This window comes from Esox lucius, chromosome 17 (genome assembly GCF_011004845.1).
Source record: "Esox lucius isolate fEsoLuc1 chromosome 17, fEsoLuc1.pri, whole genome shotgun sequence".
NCBI lineage: Eukaryota > Metazoa > Chordata > Actinopteri > Esociformes > Esocidae > Esox > Esox lucius.
Window position 1 is genome coordinate 9,660,178 of NC_047585.1, and position 12,453 is coordinate 9,672,630.

A 12,453-nucleotide genomic window follows, 5' to 3' on the forward strand; every position below is an offset into this window, starting at 1 on the left:
TGGAGTCTCTGGGAGGGGTGCTGGAAAGTGCTCCGACTGGGGAATCTATCGTTCTACTGGGGGACTTCCACGCCCACGTGGGCAACGACAGTGACACCTGGAGGGGCGTGATTGGGAGGAACGGCCCCCCTGATCTGAACCCGAGCGGTGTTCAGTTATTGGACTTCTGTGCTAGTCACAGTTTGTCCATAATGAACACCATGTTCAAGCATAAGGGTGTCCATCAGTGCACGTGGCACCAGGACACCCTAGGCCGCAGGTCGATGATCGACTTTGTTGTCGTAGTCATCTGACCTGCGGCCACATGTCTTGGGACACTCGGGTGAAGAGAGGGGCGGAGCTGTCAACTGATCACCACCTGGATGTGAGTTGGATCCGATGGCGGGGGAGGAAGCTGGAAAGACTCGGCAGGCCCAAGCGTACTGTAAGGGTCTGCTGGGAACGTCTGGCCGAGTCTCCTGTCAGAGAGATCTTTAACTCCCACCTCCGGCAGAGCTTTGACTGGATCCTGAGGGAGGCTGGAGATATTGAGTCCGAGTGGACCGTGTTCTCCACCGCCATTGTCGAAGCGGCCGCTCTGAGCTGTGGCCGTAAGGTCTCCGGTGGCTGTCGAGGCGGCAATCCCCGAACCCGGTGGTGGACACGGAAGTAAGGGATGCTGTCAAGCTAAAGAAGGAGTCCTATCAGGCCTGGTTGGCTTGTGGGATTCCTGAGGCAGCTGACGGGTACCGACAGGCCAAGCGGACTGCAGCCCGGGTGGTTGTGGAGGCAAAAACTCGGGCCTGGGAGGAGTTCGGTGAGGCCATGGAGAAGGGCTATCGGCTGGCCTCGAAGAGATTCTGGCAAACCATCCGGCGCCTCAGGAGAGGGAAACAGTGCCCTACCAACGCTGTTTACAGTAGAGGTGGGCAGCTGTTGACCTCAACTGGGGATGTCGTTTTCATCCAGGCCGTGGAACACTGGACCAGCTCTATACCCTCTACAGGGTGATGGAGGGTTCATGGGAGTTTGCCCAACCAGTCCACATGTGTTTTGTGGATTTGGAGAAGGCATTCGACTGTGTCCCTCGCGGCATCCTGTGGAGAGTGCTTCAGGAATATGGGGTCCTGGGTCCTTTGCTAAGGGCTGTCAGGTCCCTGTATGACCGAAGCAGGAGCTTGGTCCGCATTGCCGGCAGTAAGGCAGACTTGTTCCCTGTGCATGTTGGACTCCGGCAGGGCTGCCCTTTGTCACCGGTTCTGTTCGTAATTTTTATGGACAGAATTTCTAGGCGCAGCCAGGGGCCGGAGGTTGTCAGGTTTGGGGACCACACGATTTCGTCTCTGCTCTTTGCGGATGATGTTGTCGTGTTGGCCCCTTCAAGCCAGGACCTTCAGCATGCACTTGGACGGTTTGCAGCCAAGTGTGAAGCGGTCGGGATGAAAATCAGTACCTCCAAATCCGAGGCCATGGTCCTCAGTCAGAAAAGGGTGGCTTGCCCACTTCAGGTTGGTGGAGAGTGCCTGCCTCAAGTGGAGGAGTTTAAGTATCTAGGGGTCCTGTTCACGAGTGAGGGAAGGATGGAACGGGAGATTGACAGACAGATCGGTGCAGCTTCTGCAGTAATGCGGTCGATGTATCGGTCTGTCGTGGTGAAGAAAGAGCTGAGCCGCAAGGCGAAGCTCTCGATTTACCGGTCAATCTACGTTCCTACTCTCACCTATGGTCATGAGCTTTGGGTCATGACCGAAAGGACAAGATCCCGGATACAGGCGGCCGAAATGAGCTTTCTCCGCAGGGTGGCTGGGCGATCAGAGATAGGGTGAGAAGCTCGGTCACCCGGGAGGAGCTCAGAGTAGAGCCGCTGCTCCTCCACATCGAGAGGGGTCAGCTGAGGTGGCTTGGGCATCTGTTTCGGATGCCTCCGGAACGCCTTCCTGGGAAGGTGTTCCGGTCCAGTCCCACCGGGAGGAGACCCCGGGGAAGACCTAGGACACGCTGGTGGGACTATGTCTCGGTGTCCCCCCGGAAGAGCTGGAGGAAGTGTCTGGGGAGAGGGAAGTCTGGGCATCCCTGCTTAGACTGCTGCCCCCGCGACCCGGCCCCGGATAAGCGGAAGATGATGACATGACATGACATGATATAAAGTGACCAGACGTCCGAGATCAAAACTGGGAACATTATCCCCAAAAAGGGAGAAAAACAGGGACATTTCCTGTTTGACTATCATTCTGATTGAAACACCTAATGTGTAAATAGTGGCAGTAAAGTCAGATATATTATTTATTTTCTCTCTCTCTCTCTCTCTCTCTCTCTCTCTCATTTCGGAGCCCCCCTCCCAACATACACACACAGGTCCCAGTACTCTGTCTAAAATAGCAGGATGAAATGAAAAGTGACAGTTTTTATTTAAACTGCACATTTACTTTGTTTAAACTCCCTTGAAAAGTCTGCAAACTTAATGTAGCAATTTTCAAAACACAGTTACAAAGTGCTTTACAGAACCCAGAGGGAAAGAGATAAGGGTTAAGACACCCAGTGTAAGGCAAAGGAGACCACAATTTTGATTTCTGGAGACACCATGAGGCTAGAGTTCATGAAACACAAACAAACAGCAGTATTCACGTATAATGTGACAGACCACTGTTTCCAGGCAGTTTTAAGCCATTGCTTTCAGTTTCAGTGTTAATCTTGTCAGAATGATGACACATGACATAAAGATACTATGTGTGATGAGTAAGGTTAAAGTACAGATACAAAGTTTAGAATAAATTTTGGGATGCCGGAATTTAGGATTAAGATGGGTAAATAGTACATTACTAAATCACATTTAATATGGGTTGGCTAATACAACCGTATGGCATCAGTTTTTACCCGGCAAAACCGGAGAAAACTAGCACTTCATGGTTACAAATTTGGTAATGCACATTGCATGATGATCACACAAACACCTGAGAAGGGAAACTTTTGGGTTCAAATAACATTGTTTTTAAGGCATTAAATAAAAAAATCTAACATGGAAATGTGTCATAATTATTTAGCAATCTCTCTTCGTCAGTTAAAGTAATCCAGGAAGTAGTCATATGTTTTTTCAAAAGTATCTGTAAACCAATTACAATATTTTAGCTGGTAATGTAAAAGATTACAGTTACAGTTTTTTTGTAATCCATTATTCCCCAACTCTGCTGGTGACTGTGATGGAGACTCCATTATAGACAGAAACATCAGCTGACTGCTTCCTTAAAGAGTTTAATATTCATCCTCAATGAATTACAGTTCCCAGAACTGTTTACTGAACCACCCCGGTATCTCAATCCTCACACTAATAAATAAAAATCAAAGAAGAAAGTAGAATAATAACCAATAAAAACAGTGTGGTTAAGTTCAAGCACTCAGTCATAGGTTTATGAAAAGAGAAGTGTTTTTAACCTGGACCTCAATGATTTACAGTTCCCAGAACTGTTTACTGAACCACCCCGGTATCTCAATCCTCACGCTAATAAATAAAACATAAAAGAAGAAAGTAGAATAATAACCAATTAAAACAGTGTGGTTAAGTTCAAGCACTCAGTCATAGGTATATGAAAGGAGAAGTGTTTTTAACCTGGACTTAAAAATGTATACGTTTGGGGCATGTCTAAGAACTTCTGGTAGTTTATTCCAGTTGTGTGCAGCTTCGCCCTGTTTAGTTTGAAGTCTAGGCTCTTCTAGCTGAACTGATTGATCACTGGTTAGTTTTGTATTCCCTTTACCTGGTTACTTACTGTAGATATTAATTTGACACTTCCCTAAAGTGGTGAACACACCTCACTTGAGTACTTTTACAACGCTGATTCTAAAAAGGTTGTGAAGCTGTGTAAAATGCAAATAAAAACAGAATGGAAATCATTTAGCCCTATATTTAATTGGAAATAGTACAAAGACAACATAAAATGCTGAAACTAAGAAATGTTATTGTTTATGGATACATGCCCATTTTAAATTTGATGCCAGCAACACGTTTCAAAAAAGTTGGTACAGGGGCATGTTTACCATCACCTGTCTTCCCATCCCCCCTAAAGCACTGCGCAGATCAACTTCCTCCTGTGTTTATGGACTTCTTCAACACCTCGCTGAAGACATGCTGCATCCTGGCCTGTTTCAAGTCTTCCATGATCATCCCAGTCCCCAAGAAGCAAAGGATCACAGGACTTATCGACTACAGACCCGTTGCCCTGACATCTGTGTTTACGAGGTTATTTGAGCGCCTTGTGCTGTCCCACCTCAAGACTATCATCGACCCTCTACTAGAGCCACTACAGTTTGCCTACAGAGCCAACAGGTCTGTGGACGACGCGGTCAACATGGCTCTTCACTTCATTCTCCAGCATCTGGACTCCCCTGGAACCTACGTCAGAATCTTGTTTGTGGACTTCAGCCCCACATTCAACACCATAAGTCCCGCTTTGCTCCAGGACAAGCTCTCCCAACTGCGTGTGCCCGAGTCCACATGCAGTTGGATCACAGCCTTTTTATCCAATAGGAGGCAGCACGTGAGGCTGGGGAAGCACCTGTCTGACCCCCTGATCATCAGCACTGGCTCCCCTCAAGGCTGCGTCCTGTTCCCTCTACACCAACAGCTGCACCTCCAGTCACCACTCTGTCAAGCTCCTGAAGTCTGTGGATGACACCACCCTCATTACTTATTTTTGATGGAGACGAGTCCACTTACAGGTGGGAGATTGACCAACTTGGAGCTCAATGCCCTAAAGACAGTGGAGATGTTAGTGGACCTCAGGATAAAACCCATCTGCCCCCCCCCCTCCATCACCCTGGGTGGCTCCCCAGTCAACTCTGTGGAGCCCTTTCACTTTCTGGGCACCATCATCGACCAGGACCTCAACTGAGAGCTGAACATCCCCTTGAGCGGCAAAGATTGGGGCTGATCCCTCTCACCCAGGAAATAGACTATTCCGAACACTCCCCTCTGGTAGACGGTTGAGGTCTATCAGGACCAAAACTTCTCGCCACAAGAACAGTTTCTTTCCTACGGCAGTAGTCCTCATGAACATGGCCCCGGAACCAAACAGACTATAGGCCGCTCCTCACATACACACACAACCCTCAAATGGACAAATCTATGAGCCCTCCCCACATACACACACACAACCCTCAACAAGAGAAACCTATGACCCCTCCCTACATACACACACAAACCTCAACAAGAGAAACCTATGACCCCTCCCCACATACACACACACACAACCCTCAACAAGAGAAACCTATGACCCCTCCCTACATACACACACAAACCTCAACAAGAGAAACCTATGACCCCTCCCCACATACACACACACAACCCTCAACAAGAGAAACCTATGACCCCTCCCTACATACACACGCAAACCTCAACAAGAGAAATCTATGACCCCTCCCTACATACACACACAAACCTCAACAAGAGAAATCTATGACCCCTCCCTACATACACACACAAACCTCAACAAGAGAAATCTATGACCCCTCCCAACATACACACACAAACCTCAACAAGAGAAATCTATGACCCCTCCCTACATACACACACAAACCTCAACAAGAGAAATCTATGACCCCTCCCTACATACACACACAAACCTCAACAAGAGAAATCTATGACCCCTCCCTACATACACACACAAATCTCAACAAGAGAAATCTATGACCCCTCCCTACATACACACACAAACCTCAACAAGAGAAATCTATGACCCCTCCCTACATACACACACAAACCTCAACAAGAGAAATCTATGACCCCTCCCTACATACACACACAAACCTCAACAAGAGAAATCTATGACCCCTCCCTACATACACACACAAACCTCAACTAGATAATTCTTGGACCTTACATATTTTTTTAAATATTTTTATTTATTTATTAATGCTCAGTCAACTTTTCTTATTTGTTTTTATTTGTTTTGTACAAAATTGCTGCACCAATGGATGAGAAAGAATTCCTAATTTGTTGTGAAACTTACTTGGCAATAAAACTATTTCTGATTCTATAAGCATTTGGGAACTGAGGAGACCATCTGCTGTACTTTTGAAAGTGAAATGTTTTCCTTTTCTTGCTCAATATAGAATTTCAGCTGCTCAACAGTTTGGGGTCATAATGCGCCAAATGTTTTCAATGGATGACAGGTCTGGACTCCAGGCAGGCCAGTTTAGCAGGCCAGTTTCTCTTTTGTTTCTAAGCCATGCTGTAGTAATATGTGCAAAATGTAGTTTGGTGTTGTCTTGCTGCAATAAGCAAGGCCTTCCCTGAAAAATATGTAATCTGGATGGCAGCATATGTTGCTCCAAAACCCGTATATATTATTCAACATTAATGGTGCCTTCACAGATGTGCATGTCACCCATGCCATGTGCTCTAATGCACCCAACATATCATCACGGATGCTGGCTTTTGAACTGTGCGCTGATAACAAGCCGGATGGGCCCTCTCCTCTTTAACACGGAGGACGTGGCGTCCATGATTCCCAAACATAATTTCAAATTTTGATTTTTGTCAGACCACAGGACAGTTTTCCACTTCACCTCAGTCCATCTTATATGAGCTTGGGACCAGAGAAGGCGATAGCGTTTCTGGATCTTGTTTATACTGTATGTGGTTTTGTCTTTGCATGGTAGCATTTTAACTTGTATTTGTGGATACTGCAGCGTACTGTTTTCAGAGACAATGGTTTTCAGAAGTGTTCCTGAACCCACGCAGTGATTTCCACTACAGAATCGTGTTTTTAATGCAGTGCTGCCTAAGTGCCTGAAGATCACTACCATCCAATATTGGTTTTCGTCCTTGTCCCTCGTGCATAAGATTTCCCCACATTTTCTGAGTCCTTTAATGATATAACATACCATATATGATGAGATCCCCAAACTCTTTGCAATTTTACGTTGAGGATTGTTATTCTTAAATTGTTGCACTATTTGCTTGCCCAGTTTTTCACAGAGTGGTGAATCCCTCCCCATCTTTACTTCTGAAAGACTCATCCTCTCTGGGAAACCTGGTTTCAGAATGATTACTCAGACTATTTTACGTACATTTTAGCCAGGCAATTTCATAAGAAATATTAAGTTAAGTAAAATAACATAAACAGTGTTTTGAATTGGAGACCTTCCACTTCACCGACAGGTGCACCACCCACTGCTCCAGACAGGAACATATGGCAAACCAAAGCGAGTGGTGGTGTTACAACATAAATAAGTTTGAAGTGTTTTTCTTTGTAATCCTAACGCTAACCCTAATCTTAACCCCAGAGCTGTGATACCTAACCTTAACCCAAACCCTAACCTGAACCCCAGAGCTGTGAGACTTAACCCTAACCAAACCTTAACCTAACCTTTTTTGTTTCCTAACTGTAGGCCAAACCTTAACACTAACCTTAACCCTGTTGCTGTGATGCCTTACGTTAACCTAACTTTAACGTAAAAATGCATCCATTACATATTCTAGCGACCTTGGTGTTACTCATCTTTGATGTAGGTATCCAGTGTGGGGCTTTGGTTAGTTTGACTGCCTTCTGGTCCAAATGTTGCCAGTTTGAAACACAGGCCAAATGTTTTGTTCAAATTCGTAATTATTTATACTTTTTCATAGTGTTCGTAAATATCATATGTTTGTCTGGCATTGTTTTGTGATTCACATTTTTTGTAATAACATTTAAGTTAATACCATTTAAACAAACATTTAAACAAAAATAGAAATAAATAGCAGCAGTGAAATTTTCCTATCTCATGATGGTAAAAATATTGGAATCATTCAGTGCAAACATAAAGCCAACAAATTAGGCTGGAATTACATTAGATTGTTAAATACGCAATCAAATTGGCTACATTTCAACTGTTGTGATTTACAGATCTAGTGCTTTTTTATTTTTAGATTTCTTTGACAATGGCCTATTGCAAATATTTACATGGACGACAATGATGCACTCTTCCCCTATTTTTGGTGTCTGTATTTTCTCACAACATGTTGCTGCCACCACCACCATTGTGTGCTGTAGGGAAGGCGTCTTGCGGCATGGGGTGTGTTTGGTATGTAACACATTCACAGATCATCCATAACATTATGACCACTGACAGGTGAAGTGAATAACTGATAATCTCGTTATCATGGCACCTGTCAGTGGGTGGGATAGATTAGGCAAAAGTGAACATTCTGTCCACCAGGTTGATGTGTTATAAGCAGGAAACCTATCAAAAGTGGTCCAAGGAAGGAAAAGCGGTGAACCAGCCACAGGGTCATGGGCGGACAAGGCTCACTGATGAGCCAGTGAGGTCAGATCCAACAGACGAGATACTGTAGCTCAAATCTCTGAAAAGATTAATGCTGATACTGATAGAGAGGTGTAAGGACACACAGTGCATCACAGTTTGTTGCGCATGGGGCTGCGTAGCCACAGACCAGTCAAGGTGCCCATGCTGACCCCTGTCCACTGCTGAAAGTGCTTACAATGGGCATGTGAGCCACAGAACTGGAACACAGAGCATTGGAAGAAGGTGGCCTGGTTTGATGAATCACAGTTCATTTTACATCAAGTGGATGGCCGGGTGCGTGTACGTCGCGTACGTGGAGAACACATGGCACCAGGATGCACTATGGGAAGGAGGCAAGCCGGCGGAGGCAGTGTGATGCTTTGGGTAATGTTCAGCTGGGAAACCTTGGGTCCTACCATTCATGTGGATGTTCATTTGACACATACCACTTACCTAAAGAATTGTTGCAGACCATGTGCACCCTTTCATGGCATTCCCTGATGGCATTGACCTTATTCAGCAACATAATGCGCCCTGCCACAAAGCAAAACATTTTCAGGAATGGTTTGAGGAACACAACAACGTGTTCCAGGTGTTGACATGGCCTCCAAATTCCCCAGACCTAAATCCAATCGAGCATCTGCAAGATGTGCTGGACAAACAAGTCAGATCCATGGAGGCCCCACCTCGCAACTTACAGGACTTAAAGGATCTGCTGCTAACGTCTTGGTGCCAGATACCACAGTACACTTTCAGAGGTCTAGTGGAGTCCATGCTTTTGCAGGCGGCAAAAGGGGGACCTACACAATTTTAGGCAGTTGGTCATAATGTTATGGCTGATCAGTGTATAGCGCTTTGAGTTTTGACCTCAAAACCTTTTCCCACATTGCTGCTGGGTCACTCTGGGGCAATTTCAATTTCATCTTTGTAAACTAGGAGATTCCACAGCACAGAGGTTGATTACTTAGACACTTGAACATAGGAACTTGGTATCCACTCAGACGCTACAGAAATCAGCACTTCTCTCAGACGAATCTCAATTTGCCATCATCGCATTTATGCTGGCTGTTCTCACTAGTGCACGCACTAGGAATTCCAATCCCCTCCTTTTTTGACTCCCTTGTTGACTCATATTTGAAGTTTCTTTTCCCACTTTCAGATGTCGCGATTAGTGTCTGGCTATTGAGCAATGGCAATTGCTAAAGTCTAACCACTAGCCTTGAGAGGTCAACAAAACACAGCATGAGCCCAGATTCAGGTGAGTTGGCAATCAAAGGTAGGATGAACACCAAGAGATCCCAAGGCCTACAATCGCTGCAGTGTTCCCGCACCTTTATGCAAGTATCTTTCTTAATACTCTCAAAATCTTATGCTCATCAACAAACTGATGGCCCAGGCTATATTACACCATACCTCCCATTTGGCTCAGCCAGAACATCTTGAATTGAAGTAGTCAAAAATTCTGTTGTTTGACATATCTTTGGACTGTATCCACATTGACAACAGTGCATGTTTCTTCCACTGAATGCAAGCACCCTCATGCAATGCCCAGGCCACTTCATTCAGCCCTGGCACCCTGGCTGTACTTGTAGGACATTGATAAACGGCTGCCATATTGTTGTTTTCTAAATAATCAGTTGAGATAAAACTGTTGTTTTTAAAAGCACTGCATTTTTCAGTGTGTGGGTGTACATCAATACTTCCATGAGCCCCTAGGAAGAAAAACAGATTATATCATCCTGTCACTAGCCTATTACCACACTCTTCAACCCCAAGGCAGATTCAATTACTATAGGGACACACCCACCTGGCTAAACAGTGAAACTCTTCTTTTCCCTTTTTTTGTTTTTTCTAAAAGCAGTTAAACTTCTTCCAAATCATTGTTATCTTGAATTCAACCTTACCCTTATGTTTGCTGCAATAGGAAACTATTTAATCAGTTTAACTAACACTCTGATGTCAAGAGCCACAATAAACACTGATCATTTACCTTGCGAATATATGGAATTGCATTTCACTGAAAGACACAACATTTTCCTTACTAAATAACTACAGTTGCATCATGTAGTCTGTAGTAAAGCAAGCATATTACAAAAAAGAAGACAGTTTGTCATTCTCCATCCAAGACATACAGAGAATGTCCATAAGCAACGCATTAACTTAAAATGCAAAGTAGCTAACTTAAAATTGCTATTCTGATGAAAAATCTAATGAGAAAAGCAATCAATTCTGCCAGTTTGTCAACCCCTTTTCCCAGGCTGAGATTTAAACTTTTATTCTTTCATTGTTTTGGAATCCTCAATGTTACCAGCTCTCCACTGGAGACAGACAAAGCTCTTTACAGCTCTCTCATGGTCACAGTCAGTGCCTTTCATGCCTGAATATCAAAGGTCACCATTGATTCCCCAGTAAGAGTGCCAGTGGCAGCGAAGTGCAGCGGTCAGTAACACAAACTCCATCATCCCGCGTAAGAGGGAAACATGAACCACCTCACCATGACTACTATCTTGGCCAAACAAACCAAGAGAGGTATTGTGCATCTTCCCCTAGGGCCCCCTATTCTGGACTACCTGACCTATATAGCATTGTAACACCTACTATGAAATCTCTAACATTGAGGCCCAAAAAACAGGTGGTTGCTGATGTCAGGGACACCCAAACTGTGCTATAGTCCAACAGGTTGGCCAAAAGATGGGACAGAAATAGTGATAGTGCCCATGCACTGTTGGTGATATGTACCCAGGCACCAGTACACCTTTAAAATCAAAGACAGAAAGACTCCCGCAGGGAACATCATTGGGAGGCCAGTAGAGACAGTGAGACTAGGAAAGGGAATTGGAGGCTGTGTGGTCAGCCTAGCTGGGAGGCCAAGAACAAAAGTCTTGCTGTATGGTGTTGAAGCTAACACAGCAGTCTGTATGGCAGTAGCTACATGCTTAAAATATGCAATCTAGTGGAAATGCCAGGGGCTTTTGTGAACTCTGCCTCACTCAAGTCTGTAGTTGTTAATAATGTAACAGGAAGCTGTGGTATATAAAAGGTTAACAAAGTGTCAGAACTAATAATTGCTTTTAAGTTTTATTCAGATTCAGACTGGGTTCAGGGTAAAACCTTTTTTGGATTAATGTCAAACCCTTTTGGTTTCATGTGGAACCAAGTTGGTTCTAGATAGAACTACCTGAAAACAAAAGTGGTACCCATTTGGGGACAAAACCCTAGAATGAAAATGCATTATGAAATAGTCTACTAAATTTGCTGGTTCTGTAAGATATTGTTTGTAATACATACCTACAATATCCTCCTCTCCTTCTGACCACATGCACATATCATTAGGTATGCAACCAGCCACATGTGAGCATGTGAAAGCAATACATAAAAATATTAGCAGCATGGATGATGACAAACATTAAACAAACAATAGTGCATGTTATAAATAAGTATACGCAATCCATTTATCAGTATGTTGCATTTAGAAATTCAGGTTTTTGTATATTTGCCACGGTTTGCAATGAAGTTGTAAACTGTTTTGACCATCCCTCATAATAGCACTGTTTCATACCTGCACCTGAGCCCTTACCACATAGTACTTACACAACCTCTTTTAATTTGTAGTGCATTTCATAACATTTACAGATGTTGTTTCTTCCGTAAGTTAAGATTTAGATTGGTGAAATTACTTACTTTCTTGTCCTCTGAAAGAGTAACACATGAGAATAATTGTGTTATAATCCTATTTGATAGTGGTATAACATACACAGATTCACCTACTAAAAACATACTTTTGCACAGCCTACAGCTAATTCAGTAGGTGAGCTACTCATTTACTTACTCATAGTCAACTTCTTCCGTATCAGACATCCTTAGAACTGACCTGTGTAAAGTTATTGTATTACCACAGAAAAATCAACACCAGATATAACCTGTAATCCATGACCATTTACAGTAATTAATATTATTTTACATGAGGTGACACAAGCAAAAAAAACAAGAAGTTAAATAAAATAAAAAATATGATTCTGCATACAAATTCACATGCAGACTTACTCAGAGGGTTGCAGTGTTGTCTGTGTATGGGAAGACAATGGGGGTTGTATTGTATGCTGGTCTATGTTGGAGCAATAAGCTTATAAACCCTGTTGAGGATCACATGGCCCTCTCTGGCTGTGCCCAACAATAGGTGGGTAGATAACAGAT

The 12,453-nt window shown here is 43.9% G+C and overlaps 1 protein-coding gene across 2 annotated transcripts in view; it reads right to left on the reverse strand.

The window, feature by feature from the left end:
* Positions 1 to 12,400, reverse strand: part of tnnt2b (troponin T type 2b (cardiac)) — a 31,275-nt gene extending 18,875 nt beyond the window's left edge. For both annotated transcript variants that reach the window (XM_010899255.4, XM_010899254.4), the window contains exons 1-3: positions 12,304 to 12,400; positions 12,089 to 12,130; positions 11,941 to 11,951 (exon numbers count right to left, since the gene is read on the reverse strand). In XM_010899255.4, coding sequence (XP_010897557.1) covers positions 11,941 to 11,951; positions 12,089 to 12,117 — 40 coding nt within the window. In that variant the 5' untranslated portion in view covers positions 12,118 to 12,130; positions 12,304 to 12,400. The remainder of the gene's footprint in view (positions 1 to 11,940; positions 11,952 to 12,088; positions 12,131 to 12,303) is intronic.
* Positions 12,401 to 12,453: the final 53 nt, after the last annotated feature.